Source organism: Drosophila kikkawai, chromosome 3R (assembly GCF_030179895.1).
Source record: "Drosophila kikkawai strain 14028-0561.14 chromosome 3R, DkikHiC1v2, whole genome shotgun sequence".
Classification (NCBI taxonomy): Eukaryota; Metazoa; Arthropoda; class Insecta; order Diptera; family Drosophilidae; genus Drosophila; species Drosophila kikkawai.
Window position 1 is genome coordinate 38,688,067 of NC_091731.1, and position 19,539 is coordinate 38,707,605.

At 46.2% G+C, this 19,539-nt stretch overlaps 6 protein-coding genes across 10 annotated transcripts; 2 read left to right on the forward strand and 4 right to left on the reverse strand.

Moving 5' to 3' along the window:
• The first annotated feature begins 65 nt into the window (after window positions 1-65).
• LOC108084961 (autophagy-related protein 13 homolog) lies at window positions 66-2,809 on the forward strand. The gene has a single exon (XM_017181377.3). The coding sequence runs from the start codon at window positions 350-352 to the stop codon at window positions 1,943-1,945; it is 1,596 nt and encodes a 531-aa protein (XP_017036866.1). The 5' UTR covers window positions 66-349; the 3' UTR covers window positions 1,946-2,809.
• Window positions 2,810-5,767: 2,958 nt separating this feature from the next.
• On the forward strand, window positions 5,768-7,109 carry LOC108084962 (deoxyhypusine hydroxylase nero). The gene has a single exon (XM_017181378.3). The coding sequence runs from the start codon at window positions 6,074-6,076 to the stop codon at window positions 6,980-6,982; it is 909 nt and encodes a 302-aa protein (XP_017036867.1). The 5' UTR covers window positions 5,768-6,073; the 3' UTR covers window positions 6,983-7,109.
• A 145-nt stretch (window positions 7,110-7,254) lies between these two features.
• LOC108084960 (cerebellar degeneration-related protein 2-like) lies at window positions 7,255-10,657 on the reverse strand. 4 transcript variants are annotated; one of them, XM_017181374.3, is made up of 3 exons: window positions 10,269-10,317; window positions 10,072-10,113; window positions 7,255-9,972 (listed from the first exon to the last, which is right to left on the reverse strand). In XM_017181374.3, exon 3 carries the CDS (start codon window positions 9,960-9,962, stop codon window positions 7,683-7,685), a length of 2,280 nt encoding a protein of 759 aa, XP_017036863.1. In that variant the 5' UTR covers window positions 9,963-9,972; window positions 10,072-10,113; window positions 10,269-10,317; the 3' UTR covers window positions 7,255-7,682. The 4 variants fall into 4 exon arrangements, with proteins under 4 accessions (XP_017036863.1, XP_070143651.1, XP_070143652.1 ...); XM_070287550.1 differs by lacking the exons at window positions 10,072-10,113; window positions 10,269-10,317 and adding an exon at window positions 10,356-10,657 and having other exon boundaries at window positions 7,255-9,969; XM_070287551.1 differs by lacking the exon at window positions 10,072-10,113 and having other exon boundaries at window positions 10,269-10,347.
• Window positions 10,658-11,254: 597 nt separating this feature from the next.
• LOC108084963 (uncharacterized) lies at window positions 11,255-12,126 on the reverse strand. The gene is made up of 2 exons (XM_017181379.3): window positions 11,500-12,126; window positions 11,255-11,437 (listed from the first exon to the last, which is right to left on the reverse strand). Exons 1-2 carry the CDS (start codon window positions 12,124-12,126, stop codon window positions 11,363-11,365), a joined length of 702 nt encoding a protein of 233 aa, XP_017036868.2. The 3' UTR covers window positions 11,255-11,362.
• Window positions 12,127-12,339: 213 nt separating this feature from the next.
• On the reverse strand, window positions 12,340-13,016 carry LOC108084965 (Tubulin binding cofactor A). Its single transcript, XM_017181381.3, has 2 exons — window positions 12,664-13,016; window positions 12,340-12,605 (listed from the first exon to the last, which is right to left on the reverse strand). Exons 1-2 carry the CDS (start codon window positions 12,870-12,872, stop codon window positions 12,482-12,484), a joined length of 333 nt encoding a protein of 110 aa, XP_017036870.1. The 5' UTR covers window positions 12,873-13,016; the 3' UTR covers window positions 12,340-12,481.
• A 578-nt stretch (window positions 13,017-13,594) lies between these two features.
• On the reverse strand, window positions 13,595-18,727 carry LOC108084970 (eukaryotic translation elongation factor 1 alpha 2). 2 transcript variants are annotated; one of them, XM_017181387.3, is made up of 5 exons: window positions 18,622-18,727; window positions 17,092-17,174; window positions 15,718-16,586; window positions 15,160-15,365; window positions 13,595-14,984 (listed from the first exon to the last, which is right to left on the reverse strand). In XM_017181387.3, exons 3-5 carry the CDS (start codon window positions 16,538-16,540, stop codon window positions 14,625-14,627), a joined length of 1,389 nt encoding a protein of 462 aa, XP_017036876.1. In that variant the 5' UTR covers window positions 16,541-16,586; window positions 17,092-17,174; window positions 18,622-18,727; the 3' UTR covers window positions 13,595-14,624. The 2 variants fall into 2 exon arrangements, with proteins under 2 accessions (XP_017036876.1, XP_017036878.1); XM_017181389.3 differs by lacking the exon at window positions 18,622-18,727 and adding an exon at window positions 17,257-17,353.
• Window positions 18,728-19,539: the final 812 nt, after the last annotated feature.

Below are 19,539 nucleotides of genomic sequence, written 5' to 3' on the forward strand. Positions count from 1 at the left end.
AGTTTACGCTTCCCAGCAAGTTGGCAGCCCCGCTGGGCTACCGCGCCCGCATGGCAACCCTGTTGGCAGTGCCTCAGTCTCAGATTTTCAGTTTCATTAATAAGGTGGGAGTGATCTGTTTTCAAAAGCAAAACAAACACGGAAATCGTTGCGCAAATTACAGTGTTTTGGCAAAATGCCCGGGCAAGTGATAATTATGTTCTGCAGTGCCTAGAACGCCGCGTGCGCTACGGGAAAAACGCGAAATTCGACGGAAAAAGAGACGCGGAAATAAAAGAAGAAGAAGAAGTGACAGCGAACTTTGTTCGCACACACACATACACAAGCATACGGAGGAAAAACAAAGAAAATGTCTGCTCAGCGCTTGAATGCGGCGGAGCGAGACCTGGAAAAGTTCATAAAGTTCCTGGTCCTCAAGTCCACCCAGGTGGTGGTGCAGTCGCGGCTGGGGGAGAAGATGCAGACGCAGTGCAATCCGCTGGCGGGCAGCGACTGGTTCAACATCGCCGTCCAGGATCACCCGGAGGTGCTGGACGAAACCAAGCGGGCGCTGGGCCTCAAGACGGGTGAAAGCATTTTGCAGCGGCTGCCGCTCTGCGTGGAGATTTCGCTAAGGACCTCCGATGGCGACCAGATGGTACTGGAGGTGTGGTCCCTGGACCTCCTGCAATCTGGCACAAACGGCGCCACTCCGGCCACAGGCGAGCCCAAGGCAGAGCCCGCCACCGCTAATACTGAGGGACAGACACTCAAGGCGGCCCACGCCATCTACAACAGGATGGGCATCATGCTCAAGTCCCTTATCTCGCTCACCCGCACCACGCCTGCCTACAAGCTGTCTCGCCGCCAGTGCCCCGACTCCTATGGCATCTTCTACCGGATTTACGTGGACAGGCCCCAGGTGCACACGCTGGGCGAGGGACACAAGCACGTAAAGATCGGGCAGCTGAACACGATCGTAGGCTCGTTGGTGATGTCTGTGGCCTACCGCACCAAGCTGACCATCTCGCCGACGGCCGCTCAGGCGGAGAGCAACACCATCATGCTGAAGTCAGACCACTTCCGACCAGCCACCGACGCCAGCTCCACTGGCTTTCAACAGCAGCAGCTGCCAAATGGCACTGCCGTGGTCAAGAAGCTGGCATTGAATCCTGCCATGGGCTCCGGCGTTGACCGACGCTGCATCGACATAGAGAAGCCGCTGCGTCCGGGAGCGTTCACGGATATGGGAAAGCTAAAGCAATACACGGAAGACGATTTCGTTCTACCCGAAACGCCGCCTTTTGAATGGCTTCTACGAGGACGCGGCTCTGTGGAATCCCTTAATCGCTTGGATAATAATGTGGCTGCCAGTGTCCTCAGTGCGAATAATAACAATAACCACCAAGTCAGTAACTTCAACCAGAGCAGCAATCTCAACAACAACTCAACGGGATTTAAGAGCTTCGAAAAGAACGCGGGAAACTCTGTGTCTCCCATCAAGAGCCTACTGATCCCCGCCAGCGCCTCCTCCGCCTATCGCCACCACTCGGAGCCGGCGCTGCAACCTCCTCCCGACGATGATAATCTGCTCAAGGAGCTGCACTTTCCCTTCGCCTCGCCCACGTCGCATGTAAATGATCTGGCAAAGTTCTACAGGGAATGCTACCACGCGCCACCATTGCGCGGTCTCAATGAGCTGCAAGCGGAGATCTCCTCCGTGGCATCGGTGGCAACCACGCCACCATCCAGTACCTCTGTACCAGCGTGTGGAACTACAGCAGCAGCAGCCACATCGGTGGCCACCAGTGCCGCCGACGCCAGCGCCATGGATGACCTGTCCCGGCAATTGGAACAGTTCGAAACGTCGCTGGAGGACTACGACAAGCTAGTATCGCAATTCGGACTCACGGGCTCCTCGTCGACGGGCAGCCGCAGCAGCGGTGGCCTTCAAATGAGCAACTGAGTTAAGATATACCTTTTATACTTACCTTAAGTTATTTATAATGGGGCGGTCATGTCCAGGGACACTTTAATCGTGGTCTGTGTTTAGAAAAGCTGTCTTGAATCGCGAAAAGAGTCAATTGAAAAGATAAAACAGGAGAATATCTCAGAGTTGCATATTTTGCGAGTGAAACGACCACCCGCCCCAGCTATAATTTATAAATGCCATTGAGTTAGTCGAGTTTGATAGGCTGCTATACTACGATAATACGCTGTATATAACCTTATATAGGCCCCAACAGGAGGCTCTAGTTCCCTCTAAGTTGTACATAGGAGTAGAGAGATAGAGAGCTCTCTGCCACGTTTTAAAGTTTTCACTGCAGCAGTTTAGCCTTAGCCGCAAATACAAAATGCATCGGATCGGCCCTAGCTATAGCTCTATGCAAATGTTAGTAAGTTGGGCGTACTCGTCGCTTGTTTGTTTATTTGTTTCTTTGTTCAAGTGCCTTTCGCCTTGCTTGTAAGTGAACAGAAAATGTGTATATATATAGTTTATCTAGCGATAGATAACATCAATTAATCAGAAGCTAAACAGTTGATTTCTATTTCAAAACGAGTTAAATCAAAGACCGAACCCAATCGAAAGACTTGAACAGTAACGAAATATGTGTACATAAATTGATGCTAACCTAGGAGTTGGAAAATAACAGCTAGTGTCCCTAGTAGTAATCGTATTTCGCTGTTACCTATATTTATTGGTTTTGCAAAATTGCGAAAATAATGCCAACATAATGGGAGTATATATTAACACTACGCAGGTAAACAAGAGTAAGAAAATTTATACATATAAAAAATTAATAAAAGCAATTGTTAATCAAGACACTAATCAAAATGTTTACTACCCTGAGGGACGTGTCAGTGGTTCTTCATGATGTCCTATAGCTAACCTTGCCAGAAGTCGCTGCTCACGATGTATCTCATCCACATATCTAGACCAATCCGGATCACACCTCCTCCCAAGGGGCTGAGTTCATGTGACGACTTTCGACGTAAAGAATAGCAAACAAACACTCCCCCCGAAAGGGTTTTTCCATCGCCTCAAACCGGTTATCACTGTTTTCATTTTGCATATTTACTTGCTTTATCGAGCTGCCCGGAATTCTATCGTTGAATCAGAGTCGGGGTGTGCTGCACCTGACTCTACCTGCCAGATTGCGATGGCTGTTATCAATTAGCATGCGATTAGTGAGTTCGATCTTCCCACAGCTGACGGCTCTCCCATTGCTTTATATCCTATATTTCAGCTAATCGTTGCTACTAGTCTGTAGGGAGATTGCAGCTTTGTTCATTTCAGCATTTCAACGCCATTTCAGTGCGAATTAACGTCACTATTGGCGACGGCAACGACACCGAAGGGGCTAAATAGTTTTATTTTTAACTAAGCACATATAGCATACGTATATGCTTACCGTTTAGTTGTTGTTTTCGCCGACCTGCTTGTTATCTGCCGGTGTGCTTTGCTGTGCGGCCGATTCTGGCCTTTACTTTCGAAAGTTAATGACATTGTCATAGTGCAACAAATGTATGGACGACGACAGCTGCTCTTACTTCACGTGCATGGGTCGGATGAGGAATTCCCCAAATATTTATTTAGCTTTATTTAATTTTGGAAACTTGTAAGTATTATGTTTCAGGCGTAAGGAGAAAGAGTCTGTATGCGTATACATATTTATATCAGGTATTTTTATTTAAAGCATAAGAGGAAGAGTCTCGCCTTTCCAGACCCCGTGGCAATAAACTTTGTAAGATCGCACCTTGCGACAACAGGTTGCATGTCGAATATAGTATGCACAGATTTTGTGCTTGCTTTCGGTATTAATTGTTCAACATTTCACCGTCTGCCTTTGTTTCCATTCGCTGTTGCCAAGCAGCCGAATGGTGACGCGCTGCCAACAATTGAATGTATTTATTTATTTATTTAGTTGCCTTTTGGCTCCGGCCTGCATACGAAAGGCAAACTTTGGCAGGCGGGAAATGGCTTTTTACGGGGCTCTATCTTTCGTTATTTTTCCCTGCCGGTGCCAACGCTCCAAATTCACTGGCCACGGGAACCGGATTGGACTCTCTCTGTGCCCAGGTTTACGTCGCCCACGCACCTTAGATTAAATTATTTTCACAGTCCAAGTATATCTTGGGCGGAAGCAGATGTCTGGCGATTCCTGGGTCTATATGTAAGTCTATGCTGAATTTTGGGATCTAAGTGCATGCCCATGTGGTATATTTTTTAAGTTGGCTTTTCCCGGGGTGCGCACTGTACCTCTTAAAAGCAACGGAATTTTTCTTCACGTGCCGAGGTAAATCGCTGTCGGTCGGTTCAAGTAAGTAAAAACCGGCAGGGTGGATGTTTCGACATTGTTTGATAAGCCGTAATAACGATAAACGACAAACAAGGCGATAAGGCCCCCACAAATGCAATGCGGACGCGGTCAGCGATATAATTGCGTTTTTATGCAATTTGGCCTCATATTTGGAATTTTTGTGCCAAGCTCGCCGCCTAACAGCTTTGAAGCTCCCGGTTCCATTTCCAAGCTTTTCGTGCAGCTGCAACGGTATGCTACACAGCTGCTCCAAGAGAAAACCCCACATCCATTGAAACCCGCAGTGGTGTACCTACGAAAGGAGATAATGGGGCCGAGACCCCCCTCAAAACCCAAGCATCGAATTTCGGTAAGTAACGAAGTTTTAATAGTTTTAGATTTTTCTTTTATTGCATTCTCCAAGGTCCCCCTCAGCCCCTCGTGCCACCCCTGCTTTCCTACTAAAGTTGTCCATCTGGTTCTCCGGCTTTGGAACGCAGCTGCAATAATAAATATCATAATTGAAGTTATTTTTAGACCCCATTGCATCGGCGGCTGCATCCGCTGGGGTTTCCACTACCCACTATCCACAGACTTGTGCACATGAGCATGATCATGGCATACGCATATTACTCATACGCACAGGTCACATTCACGTTGGGCGGCTGCCTTGGCGAATTTTTTGTAAACAACAGCATAAAAAACATGCGTAGTAAAAATAAACTACAGCCTGTTGCTACGTGACGAAAGTCTTTTTCCACTCCCGTTGAAAAGGGAGGCCCAGACGCTTCCCCCTCCCCTTTCGATTCGGGTACGTGTGCCGGTGACAGTGTGTGTGGACTGTGAGTGGAATCCAATGGCTTGTTGTTCTTATTATACCCTATGAGAGCTTATTACGGTTATAATCAAAAGTTTGCAGCGCAGTGGAAAAGAAAATCGCCAGGGTATACAAACTTCGGCTTTCCAAAGTTAGCTTGTTCTTGTTGTGTTCTGCCATCTCCCTCGCACGCTTTGCGGCCTTGCGGGTGCTTTGTTTGTTTCTGTTATGCTGGAATAAATAAAAACTCGATTTAAAAGCTACGAAACAAAAGAAGAGAGCAACTGATAAACAAAGAGCGCTGATCGATGCCTGTCAACTTGTTTTAACGGTTGCCATAAAGCAAAAATTAAGCAAACCGAAACTGCAGCTGGAACTTGCATCTCTTTCCACATTACGGAAGTGCTATGACAAATACTTCCCTCTGTCGCTTGCACAAAGCGGAAGTTTTACATAATAATTAATATAATTTCTGCAGGAATAAAACTATATAACATATGTACATACATATTTCATTGCATCCGAACCAAGTTCAATGTCAAAGGGTTCTTCCAATAGTTCAATAGACATGTGAGTAGCACTTGTTTATAAACAAATGTACTATTTGTTTAATAATATCAAAATAATATGTATATGGAGCAGTAAGGTTGATAAGACAGGCGTTACGAAACGAAAGAACAGCGCTGGTAAGCACTGATAAGGGGCTAACACAAAGAGGACAAAAAGCTCGTTGGGAGCGTGGCGCCATAAATCTACAACTTATTGTTACATTTTTTTTGGGAACTCGGATTTGGTGCTGATCAAAAAGTGTCTTCATATATGAATTTGAAATGTTGCGCCTATTCGGCTTGCTATCGATACATTTATTAAAATCTCGCAGCGGTCGATAGGTCGACTGTTTACATTTATCAGTTATCGGTACGGTCACACTCACCACGCGGCTTTTTGAGAGAATTCAGTTCAAAACACCAACGAAATGGTCTCCCAGGAACAAATCCAAGCCATCGGCGGCGTCCTGAATAACAAGGATCGCCCCCTGAAGGAGCGGTTCCGCGCTCTGTTCACACTGAAGAACATAGGCGGTGGAACGGCCATCGAGGCAATCAGCAAAGCCTTCAACGATGATTCAGCGCTCCTCAAACACGAGCTGGCCTACTGTCTGGGCCAGATGCAGGACACCCAGGCACTGGACATACTCACCAAGGTGTTGAAGGACACCGCCCAGGAGCCGATGGTGCGGCACGAGGCGGCGGAGGCCATGGGAGCCATCGGTCACCCTGATGTGCTGCCCATTCTGGAGAAGTACAAGCTGGATCCGGTGGTGGAGGTGGCCGAGACATGTGCCATAGCTCTGGACCGCGTCCGCTGGCTGCAGAGCGGCCAGAAGGTGGATGACAACAATCCCTACGCCTCGGTGGATCCATCGCCGCCGGCAGCGGGAGCTAAGAGCGTGGCGGAACTCAAGAGCATCTATCTGGATGCCAAGCAAAGTCTGTTCGATCGTTATAGAGCCATGTTCAGTCTCCGGAACCTGCGCTCCGAGGAAAGTGTCCTGGCCATTGCCCAGGGACTCAAGGACTCGTCCGCCCTCTTCCGCCACGAGGTGGCCTTTGTTTTGGGCCAACTACAGGAGCCCTGCAGCATCCCGTACCTGCAGGAGAACCTCGAGGATCGTCTGGAGAACGAGATGGTGCGCCACGAGTGTGCCGAGGCCCTGGGTGCCATTGCCACCGAGGACTGCATACAGATCCTGAATCGTTATGCGGAGGACGACAAGCGCGTGGTCAAGGAGAGCTGCGTCATCGCCTTGGACATGTGCGAGTACGAGAACAGCCCGGAGTTCCAGTACGCCGACGGCCTGACGAAGCTGGACGGCACTAAGTAACGTCATTTGCGTATTATTTGCATCTTCTCCAGACTGTATATACTATTTGTTAATTTGTATTGTTTATCACTCGCAGTGATTGCCGGATTTAATCTAATCAGAATTATAAAACCAAATCGGAACGTGACTTTTTGGACGTTTACTTTTTTAATTGAAGGCGGGATGAATCATTTTTGGAGTTTTAAAAATGAAAATACCTTCTTAACGTAATATTTTTAAAGTTTAAACTTTAGAAAAACAATCCTGAAAATATTAAAAAATAAACTCACATCTGCCCATTGGTTGTAATTTTATTAATTTGTAAACTAGAGAGAGATCTTAATAAATACACAAAACAGTACTACAGAAATAAAAGACTTACTAGTTAGGATACAATATTAAGTTTAGTCATGCTGATTTTGTAGATATAAATTCAAGTTATGTAAGTTATCGTCTTTTGCAAGCTTAGCCCGCTCGTTAATTATTCACAATTTACGAGAAACTACGAGGAAACATGAGACAATTGTAACAGCAAGCGAACTATTGCCGGATTATAGGGATAGATTTATAGAGATTACGATTACAGGCAATTTAACTGTCTTATATGCTTTCGAAACGGACTAGAGTTCTCATGACACATCAAATTAAAAGGATTTAAATGCCCGGTAAAAAAGGATTCGGTTTCGGTATAAATAATTACTAAGTTCCCTTAAAAGTAGATTTATTGGCGTCTCTGGCGGTTCTTCCGCGAGGTGGAACCGTTGCTCTGCTGCTGCTGTCGCTGGGAATGCTGCAATTTCGGGGTAACATAATCACAGGGAGGGTCGGCGCGTCGCAATACCTCGGCATAGGACAGATCGAGCTTTTTGAGTTTATGCAGATCCTGGGACACGGTATTGTGGCCACGCGAAGTTCGAGGCGTGTTCATGTTTTGGTTATAAATCACCATAGGGGAGCCATTCCAGTTGCCCGAGAACGCCGACGACGACGAAGAGGGAGCATTGCCTCTGCGGCTAAAGCCGCGTCCAAAGTCTCTGTTCAGTGGAGCCGAGACACTGCCCTGCCCCATGTGGTGCTGGTGCTGCTGCCTGATGGCCAGAGGACTGTTCCGGCTCAGATTATCACGGGAGTCAATCAAGTCGACGCGGTCGCGGGATGAGCTCTGGTTGCGGTGCTTCCTTCTATTCTTTTTCTTAATGCCAACTGCTATGGTTATATACTCGAGGGGCTCCCGTTTCAGAGGCGTCAGCACACGGCCATTCTCCTCAATGGGCTTCATGGTGGAGGGTTCACAAACCGAGCCCTGCTTGGAGGCCGAGTTCAAAGAGCTTGAGACGGATAGTATGTGCTTTTTGGCAGTCTTCCGTTCAAGCTTGGTCACGCACTCCGATATGGCTATGGACTGACTGGACATGATCGAAGAGACCACGCTCTGGGTGTCGTCCTCGGGGGATTCCTCCTTCAGGGTTGGTATGGCCACCTGGGGAACTGGGATATCCGAAGCAGCTGTGGCACTTGCCTCAACCCCTTGCTTATCTTCGCTCTCATTGTTGTCGGCCGCCTTCTTCAGCACCCCAAAGATTTCCTTGAAGAGCTCCCGGTGCTCGGGACGGTTGCGGAAGTGAGATTCAATGGGACTGACATCGTCGTAGATACTAAACTTGCAATCGTTGCCATTGCTGATTGAGCAAAGGAAGGAGCTGGGCCGCTCCTCGGTCTGTGTGCACTTGTTACCCGTTCCGTCAGAGAAGCCCGACGAGGAGGTCTCCGCTTCCGAGAACTCGATGGGGGCATTGTTGAGCGTCACCACAGATTCCTTTGAGCTGCTGACAATGGTCTCCTCTTTCTGCTGCAGAACTGGCGGAGGAGGAATCAAGTCATTTGTCTTTTTGGCATCGGCTAGATTTTTCGAGGCAATGGAAGTCCGCTGCACCTCCAGCAGAGCCTCATATTTCTCGACTAGATCCCGATACGGATTTGAGCTTTCGATGGCGTTCAGTTGTGGATCGTCGCCGGGCTTCCGGAAGCGATCTTCAATGGCACTGTGACTGAACTTGGAGGTGCTTTCGCTGAGCATGCTCCGCTCGTCGTCCTCGTAGATCTCCTCCGTGGGGGCCACGGACGACTGCTCGTCGAGATTGTGGATGCTCTCGTTGATGTCCCGCAGGCAGCGACTGCACATCTGGCCCTGCCGCACGTCGTCTAGAAGGGAGAGCTCCTCGTGCATGGACATCATTTCCTGGTTGGCACTATTGTCGGCCAGGCGGCCCTGCAAGCACTGGTTCTCCTGGATAATGGACACCAGCTGCTCTTCCAGTTCGGCGCAACGCTGCTGCTCGGTGAGGAAGTCCCGCTTAATGGTCTCCATTTCGCCCAGCAGCCTGACCAGTTCCTCGCTGTCCTCGCTCTTCATAGAGCTCTTTTCGGCCAGACTCAGGGCCAGGTTGGCATTGCACAGCGAGAGGTTCTCGGGACTGGCCAGGGCTATGGCCTGGAGTTGGGGAAAACCCAACTCCTGGTCGCTGGTTATGGGTGAATTGGTGTTGAAACACACCGGTGGCTCGGCGGCCTTCATGTTCTGCCGTTCTTGCTGATAACGATCGACCTTTCGCCGTTCCGTGCTTAGCGATTGCCGGGCATCGCTCAGCTGCTGGGTGAGCTCCTCGCAGCGAGCCTCCAGGCCCTCGGCATTGGCTGTGAGCAGCTTGATCTGCTTCTTGTCGCGACTCTTTTCCACATTCAGCCGCTGGTTGGCCCGCTCCAGGTCCTGAATCCCCACCTCAAGCTGCTCGTAGACTTTGAGCCGGGAGTCGTTCACCTCGGTCATGGCATTGATGTGCTTCCGCAGGTGCACGATCTCGCGCTCCTGCTCGTCCGCCTTGAACTTGTACTCCTTGATCTGCCCCTCCAGCTCCTTGTTCCGCTCCAGCAGAGTTTTCCCCAGCTCTGCGGCCAGTTGCAGATCGTCCAGCATAAAGGCATCGCTTTCACAATCCTCCATCTTGGGGCTGCTGTTTTTTTTCGGGGGAAGAGAGGTGTAAGAGATTTTTATAGTGATTGATTTTCCACTTTTTCTCGGTTCGGCTGATGAGCTTTTGCAGGAAACTCACTTTTTTCAAGTCGAACAATTGCGAAAACACAAACGCACACAGCTTCATCCCCAAAAACAAAAAGAATGGGGGTTAAATCGAAAAAGGTCCTAAATAACGGCCGGCGGCACGGTCTTACTGCGCAGAAGCACAAGCTGGCGCAGTGACCCCCAACTTTTTGCATTTTTAACTTAAATTAATAATCAATTAGTGTTCACCTGCTAAGCAAACGAATGCCATGACCCAGGTAAAGGACTTCCGGCCGAAAGTTGATTAAAACAAAAGAAATAAAGGCCAAAGCTTACCTTGCTGTGTGCAGTGTGACCGTCTGGCGCTGGCGAATTAATTCTGCCGGCCGGCGAATGCCACTCGAGATTTTTCCAAAGCACACGGAACACACGAAGCTGCAAATGCTAGGCTGCATTTTGGCACTTTTCTCAATTATCTCCGTAGCTATGGCTGCCAACAAGGAGCGTACTTTTATCATGGTAAAGCCAGACGGCGTGCAGCGTGGACTCGTCGGCAAGATCATAGAGCGCTTCGAGAAAAAAGGCTTCAAACTGGTCGCTCTGAAGTTCACCTGGGTAAGCGCCGTAGCGATAATTGGATTATTCGAACAAAATCGATGCCCCACGCGGGGGCTATCTTTCCGATCTAACCTCAAAGGTGGCGGCTGGCGCTGGGTTGGGTGCAGGCGTCACAGCCATTACTGCGGCGACACCGCCCGTTGTAGAGGTCAAAAAAGCAATCAAGTGATAACGCTCTGCGTGTTGTAATCGTTGCAGGCCTCCAAGGAGCTGCTGGAGAAGCATTACGCTGACCTCTCGGCCCGCCCCTTCTTCCCCGGACTCGTCAACTACATGAACTCCGGCCCCGTGGTGCCCATGGTCTGGGAGGGTCTCAATGTGGTCAAGACCGGTCGCCAGATGCTCGGCGCCACCAACCCTGCCGACTCCCTGCCCGGCACCATCCGTGGTGATTTCTGCATCCAGGTCGGACGCAACATCATCCACGGCTCCGATGCCGTCGAGTCCGCCGAGAAGGAGATCGCTCTGTGGTTCAACGAGAAGGAGCTGGTCACCTGGACCCCGGCTGCCGTCGATTGGGTCTACGAATAAGCGGCTGGAATACACCGTGTGTGTGCGTGGTTAACTCCGCACTTGCCCCTCATTTAAGCTATAAAACAGATATTCTTCTAAAGAAATAAAATTCCACAAACATAATTATTAATAGTACTTATTAGAAGAGGGTTACTTAAGAATAAATGAATATCTATGCAGTTCTGTATTCCGTCCATAGATCTGGAGCACTTTCAGGCGGTAGCACCCATCCTCTGGGAATACAGGACGCTCTCTGCCCATAGCTTATATAAGAATCCCATATGGAACTGAAAAAAGAAACATTTTACTGTAGCAAAACTACAGAACTTCAGAAATGTACAGTTCTTACCGCCTCTGGCAGAAAAGTCTCCTTGTTTTCCCTAACAAAATCTGAAGATTGACCGAAGAAAACCGCCTGCCATTGCGATTCTATGGAGGAAACCCTCTTCTGGGACTCCCTGTCATGGTCGCCTTCATTCTCCTGCTGGACTCTGCGCCAAACCACACGCATTTGGGCCAGCTTCTGGCTGAGGGCCAGCTTGTCTCCTCCCCTAGATTTACACAGTTTCTCCAGAAGATCCAAAGTGTGCAATATTGAGGCGGCATCATGGCGTTTCTTCAGGGAGATGTGCTCTGCCTGTTGCTCCCTGGAAGTCAGCGATGGTTCAAAGGATACCTTTGGTTTCGACTGCAAGCCCTGCTTTGCCTTCTTGGCTTTCAATTTGGGCTCCTTTTTCTTTTGTTTATCCAAGCGACGCCGGCGGCGCCTTTGTTTTTGTATGCCGGCTACTTTGGCCACGGGCACTTGGTCAAGTGCATCCAGCAGGGTTGTCGTGCTGCGCTGCAGTTCCTCCGCCTGCTCTGCATTGAAATCCTGGGCGTCATTGTCAGTTAGGTGCTCCAGTTGTTGTAAATTTTCAAGTACATATCGTATATTTTGTTTAATTTCGCTTAATTTAAGAGTTTTATGCTGCATTTTGTCAACCAGTGTTGATAAACGTCAAAGTTGTGATAATACAAAATGTGAAACTTAGTACCACTGATTTAATTATTTCGAATATTTTTGTTTCGATAATTCTAAATAGTTAAAAACATATATAAAATAATGTTTTCTTACAGCGGTATTTATATATTTACAGCGGCTTTTCGGGAAACTAGTGTTGGCTAGCGAAAAAGCAAAACAGCTGACTTTGTTTTGAATGTTAATTTGTTGTATTATAAATCCGTCCGAAATGAGGTATTAAATGCTACAGGCTGCAAATACTTAGTGATAAGAGGCCGCTCGACAGCTTGAGGTCTCCAGGGGAATGTGCGCGGCTAGCGCTTTGTTCTTAGGTTTCTAGGACCGTCTTTGCCTCTGCAAGGACATCTGCTGCCTTGGTGTATTCCTCCTTCTCCTTCAGATCCTGCTCGTCATCCAGATACTTCTTCAAGACCTCAAACTCCTTCTGCAGCCTGCAAAATAAGCAAAAGATTAGTCGCCCCGCTTTAATGAGATTTAAAAGGAACTTGCCTCCTCTTGGAGTCGGGGATCATCATCTCGCATTCGGCGATGACTTCCTCCTGCTTGCGCAGCACGTGGTCGTCGGCCCCCTCGCCCCTGAACTTCTCCATCCTGGCTTTTTCAGTCAGGACCTCCTTCTCGTAAACGGACTTCTCCTTGGCCAGGCGCTTGACGACTCCCGTCTTGATTACCAACTGGCGGATGCGCGGATCAGCCATTTTTGATTTGTTTCAGGGAGTTTCTTTGCTCGACGAAAGCTAATTGTGCACAACGGAGGAGTTTCTGGTCTGAGTCACAGTTTGGCGTTTCAATTGTGAACAGGCGGCTGAGATTCTTTGTTGTTTTTATAAAAAGCCGCCTAGTGAGTCAGAAGTAGAGGTGGCAGAAAGTCGATTATGGCAGTCTCGATTGTTTCCGTTAATTGATAATTATCGAAATTTATCTAAGTTATAAAGCGTTAACTTTAATTTTTTATTGTTATTTATTTTTTTTTATATATGTATATATTTAAAATCTTGAATTTATTTAATTAAGATTTTTGAATGTATGTATGTATGTACTCGTATTTGTATGTCTGTCAAATTATTGTCGATATATATAAAAATAAAAACTGAATAAAAACTAAAGCAGAACCGTTCTCCGAATTAAAATAAATGAATTTTTGGCTTAGTTATGATCGATTTTTTAACTGAAACGATATCCGAATGGGCTTTCCTAGTTGGGCATCCTTTGTTGTTTTCGAATACATTATAGGGAATTTAAATTCATTAAAATATTAAAAAAAAAACATTTAAAATGGTCTATATTATCATCAGTTTACGCAGACTCAGGAGAACTACATTAGGGCTCGATAAATACATTAAATTAAATAAATTAAGCCACAAATTATATTTTTGCATTTACAAAAATATATTAAGTTTTATTAATAAAACGCACTTGCTTATTTATTTTGGTATTTTACGGTTAAGCTTCCTTTATTTTTCTCATCATTTAAAAGATCTTGTATCAAGCAACATGTTCTGTATCCATTTATAAATGGTTGTTTGGGTATTATGATGATTTGTTTATAAATTCAGAGTGGTGAGAGTAACGTGAATTACATGCTGGTTTTATATATGGGCGATGATGACGAACGATGATCCGGTTAACGTATATAATTTAATGTAAGTATTCGCAAATGCAAAATGAGGCTCGATCTAACATTTATAATGTTTTCAAAAACCGCATGATTATGTTGTGTGTGTGTTATGATGATTTTTTCTTTTTTTTTTTTAATACTTCTTAAGCATTTGTCTTTTGGTTTCAAGAGAAAATTTTGAATTCATTACGAATGTAGTCTTTGATTTTTTTTTTTTAGTTTGGGTATAGTGTGTGTGTGGGGGGGAGGTTTAAAACTAAATTCGAAAATTACATCGTATAATAGATTTTAAATCGAATGCCTCCGACTTGACTTATCAAAAGTATAAAAATTGTTTAAAATCCATATTCGAGACTCGGGTGGATGATGCACGACAGGATGTGTGTGGCTGCTAACCAAATGTAAGCTTAGTTTTGTAGATGAGTATATAACGAAGGAGCTACAGCGTCAGGGTCCCAGTGGGTTTCCTGCGGAACGACTTGCGATGACGATACAAGTTCAGATAGATGAGGCAGTGAACCGCCACTACGAGCACCGCCAAGGCGGTCAAGGTGCTGCAGCTCCTCTCCTCCTCCTCGCTAATATTTGTTTGTGGGATTATTATATATCGTAGTATCTGTGGCATCGGCTCGATTTCATATAATATCTGCCTGTTGATAGTAGTAGTTGGTGTCGTCTTCCTGGAGCCAAGGTAGTTCTTGTTTGCTTTTGATCGTCGATTGGATATTATAAACTTGAGATGTGTGCATGTTGCTTCTGGTGTTCTTGCTGCTCTGGCCGTCTGCTGTTGGATTCGAGTGATGATGTTGTCGTAGTTCTGCTGGCACCCTAGTTATTTCTTCTTCTGTGCCTTCTCAGCAGCTTTTGTTACCTTGCCCGAGGTCGTCTCTTTAAAGTTGACCGACTTGATAACGCCCACGGCCACGGTCTGACGCATATCGCGTACAGCGAACCTACCCAGCGGTGGGAACTCCTGGAAGCTCTCGACGCACAGCGGCTTGCTGGGCACCAGCACTATAATGGCCGCATCACCGGACTTGATAGCCTTCGGCTCCGTCTCGGTGGTCTTGCCCGTACGACGATCGCATTTCTCCTTGATCTCGGCAAACTTGCAGGCTATGTGGGCCGTGTGGCAATCCAAGACTGGAGTATACCCGTTGGCTATCTGGCCGGGGTGGTTAAGCACAATCACCTGGAACAGAAGAAAGGATATAGTCAGTCAATTAAATATACCTTTGGAGGAAAATGTTTTAAAGGCATACCTACAAAAGTACAAAATTAATAGAAAGACTTAAATAATTTAAGTTAGGATCCCTTCTAAAAACACAATAATACATACTCTTTAAAACTGTTTCAATATTTCTTACCTGAGCGGTAAAATCAGCTGCTCCCCTGGGGGGATTGTTCTTCGAATCGCCGGCTACATAGCCGCGACGCAGCTCCTTCACCGACACGTTCTTCACGTTGAAGCCAACATTGTCGCCGGGCATGGCCTCGGTGAGAGCCTCGTGGTGCATCTCCACGGACTTAACCTCGGTGACTAGATTGACCGGAGCAAAGTTGACGACCATGCCTGCAAGGGAATGAAATAAAATATATTTATGTGCGTATACGTAATATTCTTAGCAGAGCTCCTCTCTCTCCGACGATAAGTATCCCCAATTTCTCAATGTGCACTGGGGGTTGGGGGTGCAGTGCCGCCTTGCTCTCGGCAGAGACACTCGCTCAATAATGCATACATGCGCAGGGCATCGTGGCAAGCCGAGGGAGTGGCACCCCTCCCACAGCCGACCCAAATTCCAAGGAGTACATGAATGAAACATAATCAAAGGGTGGTAGACAGAAAGACAGAGAGAGGAAACACCTCCCACTCGACCCGGAAAAACAATGCAGCTAAATAAGACGGGAGTAGCAGCCCAGCTTACCTGGCTTAAGGATGCCCGTCTCCACGCGGCCAACGGGTACGGTTCCGATTCCACCAATCTTGTAGACATCCTGGAGGGGCAAGCGCAGCGGCTTGTCCGTGGGACGCTGCGGCGGCAGGATCGCGTCCAGCGCGTCAATCAGGCACTTGCCCTCCGCTTTGCCCTCCTTGCGCTCCACGGTCCAGCCCTTGAACCAGGGCATCTTCTCCGAGGCCTCCAGCATGTTGTCGCCATGCCAGCCCGAGATGGGAACAAATGCCACCGAGGCCGGATTATAGCCGATCTTCTTGATGTACGACGACACCTCCTTCTTGATCTCCTCGTAGCGATTCTCGCTATACGGCGGCTCAGTGGAATCCATCTTGTTCACGCCCACAATGAGTTGCTTCACGCCCAGCGTGAAGGCCAGCAGGGCATGCTCACGGGTCTGGCCGTTCTTGGAGATGCCCGCCTCGAACTCACCGGTGCCGGCGGCCACAATCAGGACCGCACAGTCGGCCTGCGAGGTGCCGGTGATCATGTTCTTGATAAAGTCCCTATGTCCGGGAGCATCGATAATGGTGACATAGTACTTGGCCGTCTCGAACTTCCACAGGGCAATGTCGATGGTGATGCCGCGCTCGCGCTCTGCCTTCAGCTTGTCCAGGACCCAGGCATACTTGAACGAGCCCTTGCCCATCTCCTGGGCCTCCTTCTCGAACTTCTCAATCGTACGCTTGTCGATGCCGCCGCATTTGTAGATCAGGTGGCCGGTGGTGGTCGACTTGCCGGAGTCCACATGGCCAATCACCACAATGTTAATATGAATCTTCTCCTTGCCCATCTTTGCAGAGTTGAAAGAAGGGTTTTATATGCCTTTTTCTTGATTGCTAAAAGGGGGAAACGAGAGGGTTAAAGGAAATTTGGTATATATGTGAATATGCATATAGTAAAGGGACTTGGGGGTGGAGGGCTGGGGGGTGGCGCTGCAGACCTATGACGTATGTATGCGGTGGGTGTGGGTCGTGTCATCGTGGTGTAGACACACAAAGCACGTTGCATTTACACATGCACAGATATGCACAGGGGGAAAAATACAAAAATAAAGTATCAAGAAGATAAATATATATTTTTTTAAATTTGAAGTAATTGAAAATTGATTTTTTATAACAAGTCTATTAAATTATTTTATTATTTGAATTAATTTTTTCTTTTTTACTTTTTATATTTTATTAAAATTTGTATTGTTAGAGAGGATATCTAAATTTTAAAGTGTATAAACCAGGGAATTGCATTTTTTGATCGAAAAAAGCATAATTAACGGTACTTTCCACTTTCATCCCAACTTTTCCTCCATAGTTCACGTTAGATTAAATAAGGAAAAGCCGAACTCACCTGTTTAACTGTTTTACAGGGATGCTCGCTGGCTTTGCTTTTGGCTAGCAAAACTGATGACAAATCCACAGGACGCAATTTTCCTGGAAAAAACAGAGAGAAAAATGTGTTGCAGAAAATTGTGAAATAATGTCTATATGCATTGCAAGTGTTTTCCTTCCGTACTTTTTGAACCCGGACAACGACCAAGCCAAGTGTCCGTCGGGTTGAAGACTGCCGTAATGCGGAGGAGATGTACCGATTTGCACCGGGTGAAAAATCAATAACGAGCCCAGACTGAAAACGAACAGAGCCGAAGAGAACCGGAGCTCTGAGAAAATGCATTCTCTCCAGCCAGACGGCGACGACGACGCGACCATTAACCCCAAACCACCATGGAGCCGAAAAACTCTGGGGTAAATCAGGGAAAATTACCGGCCGGCTTTTCAAAGCGCAATTCCCCTGCAATAGGATCTGAATAACTTTTGCAATAAGCTATTTGTCGATGAAATAGAGAGAAAATCGAAGAATAAAAATCAGTCGGAGGAAAGCATCGGCATTCCGCAGAAAATTCGCGATTCCGAAGGGTGAAAAATTGCACGGCAGACACGCACACACACGCACAGACAGGCAAAAGCCGAAGAGGAAGCAGAGCGGGCAGGAGAGCGAGATGGCGAGATGCCGAAATTGCCGCAGACTGCACTTGCCGCGAGAGGCAGACGAAAAACTTAGATGGGGCTCTCTTTCCTTGCACACACACACACACACACCTATAGGGCGTTGTGATTTATTTTCTACCCCAGTGACAATTTTACTTGCCGATTTTCCCGCATGTTATTTTTAAATCTCTGTATTTGCATTAAAGTGCAAAATGCAAGAAAGGGAAGGAGAAGAAGCAAGAAAGAAGCACATGAGGAACGAGGGATATGTAAAAATACTCTGGCAGACACACACACACACTTGCACGTCAAGGAAAATCTGCCGAGCATGTGTCAAGTGCATTAATTTTCAATATTCTGCAAAGATTCCCATGCAAATTCCGGGAAAAGGTGCGTGGGAAAGAAATTGAATCGGAATAAATCGAATCGAATGCACACACACACACTTCCGGGAAAAGGTGCGTAGGAAAGAAATTGAATCTGAATTCAAATCGAATGCACACACACACACTGCCGCCGCCATTTTGGAATTCGCAAGTCTTCAGGAATTTTTGTTTAATCTATCGGAAAGACGTCGAAGAACTCCTCCAATTACCAAACTGGGATCGATGGATTCGCCACCGTTATTTCCATGCGGCTATTATGCAAAACGTCATGGGACACCGGCCGGCACTGCAATTTCATTGGCACACGCACACACACACACGCACAAACTTGCTTAAAACTGCAGAAAAATGTACTATTTCGCCTCTGAATCGATGGAAATTCTTCTAAATACACCGGAATCTCACGATACTGGTGGTTGTCGGGTCGAAGCACAATTGGAAAATCAATCGATGCCTATTAATATGGGCAATTTTTAAAGATTTTGCGGGAGCTCCAACGACCTTACCTTGCGAAAATCACAAAACGGAAAGACCATACAATATTCAATTGCGCCACTTTTCTTCTCGCTTTCTTTTTTTTAAACACTGCAGTGTGACCAACCACAAACACTTTAGGAAAATTTTGTTTTTTTTTTTTTTTAATTTTAAATATATTCAATATTCGAACCACAGCTGCTAGTTGATACTGGAACCACTGACACAACCCCTGGTCCCTTACATGAGAGTAACAGAGTTTGCCTATGGAATTTCAGACTAACAGAGGTTTTGCAGAGCCACAACACTCTGTTATCCTGCTAACGGACTGTAAAATGTAAAATGTAATTATGTTTAGCGCTATACATGATAGGTGGCGTATTTTATAACGTTCAAATAATGAAATTAAAATGAAATACTATAGATCAATATTTTGTACTTGTTATTTGTATTATTTTCGTTTGTTCTTGGTTTACTTCGATATAATTAAATTTTAATTTTTTAAGAAACCACAAGTAGTCAACTATACGTCCAATGTCCAATGCTTCGCTATATTTGCTTTTAAACACTTCCAATTTGAAGGAGCAAAGTTAAATAAATAAGGCAAAATTAGCGTAGGCTTATTTATTAAGGAATTTGTGAATAGATTTATATTAATTTCAAGTTAAGTTACAATAAAAGGCTTTAAACACAATTCTGTATTTTAATCTCTGAGGACGCCCAAAATGGTTGCAAAAGAAAATAGAAGTAAAAGGAAAAAGCAAAATGGCGAAAAGCCAAGCGTTGGTGTGTGAAGTGTGAATAGAAAAGCGACAAAAAACTAGAATAAATTGAATAAAATATATATAAAAAAAACCAAAAAAACCAAATAATTATTAAGTTAAATTACAGTATAGTTTTAAGTACATTTAAATGAGCAAGAAGAAGAAGTGAGCACCGAAATTTGATTT

Bases quoted from the DNA above. Each gene is read 5' to 3' on its own strand.
- LOC108084961 (XM_017181377.3), top strand. From the start codon at position 350: ATGTCTGCTCAGCGCTTGAATGCGGCGGAGCGAGACCTGGAAAAGTTC.
- LOC108084962 (XM_017181378.3), top strand. From the start codon at position 6,074: ATGGTCTCCCAGGAACAAATCCAAGCCATCGGCGGCGTCCTGAATAAC.
- LOC108084960 (XM_070287550.1), bottom strand. From the start codon at position 10,582: ATGATCTTGCCGACGAGTCCACGCTGCACGCCGTCTGGCTTTACCATG. The intron at 9,970-10,355 runs GTAAGCTTTGGC...AAAAAACAGCAG, and splicing joins GTCACACTGCACACAGCAAG to CCCCAAGATGGAGGATTGTG.
- LOC108084963 (XM_017181379.3), bottom strand. From the start codon at position 12,126: ATGCAGCATAAAACTCTTAAATTAAGCGAAATTAAACAAAATATACGA. The intron at 11,438-11,499 runs GTAAGAACTGTA...TTCTTTTTTCAG, and splicing joins AGACTTTTCTGCCAGAGGCG to TTCCATATGGGATTCTTATA.
- LOC108084965 (XM_017181381.3), bottom strand. From the start codon at position 12,872: ATGGCTGATCCGCGCATCCGCCAGTTGGTAATCAAGACGGGAGTCGTC. The intron at 12,606-12,663 runs GCAAGTTCCTTT...CTTATTTTGCAG, and splicing joins ATCCCCGACTCCAAGAGGAG to GCTGCAGAAGGAGTTTGAGG.
- LOC108084970 (XM_017181387.3), bottom strand. From the start codon at position 16,540: ATGGGCAAGGAGAAGATTCATATTAACATTGTGGTGATTGGCCATGTG. The intron at 15,366-15,717 runs GTAAGCTGGGCT...ATTCCCTTGCAG, and splicing joins GACGGGCATCCTTAAGCCAG to GCATGGTCGTCAACTTTGCT. The intron at 14,985-15,159 runs GTAAGAAATATT...CTTCTGTTCCAG, and splicing joins CAGCTGATTTTACCGCTCAG to GTGATTGTGCTTAACCACCC.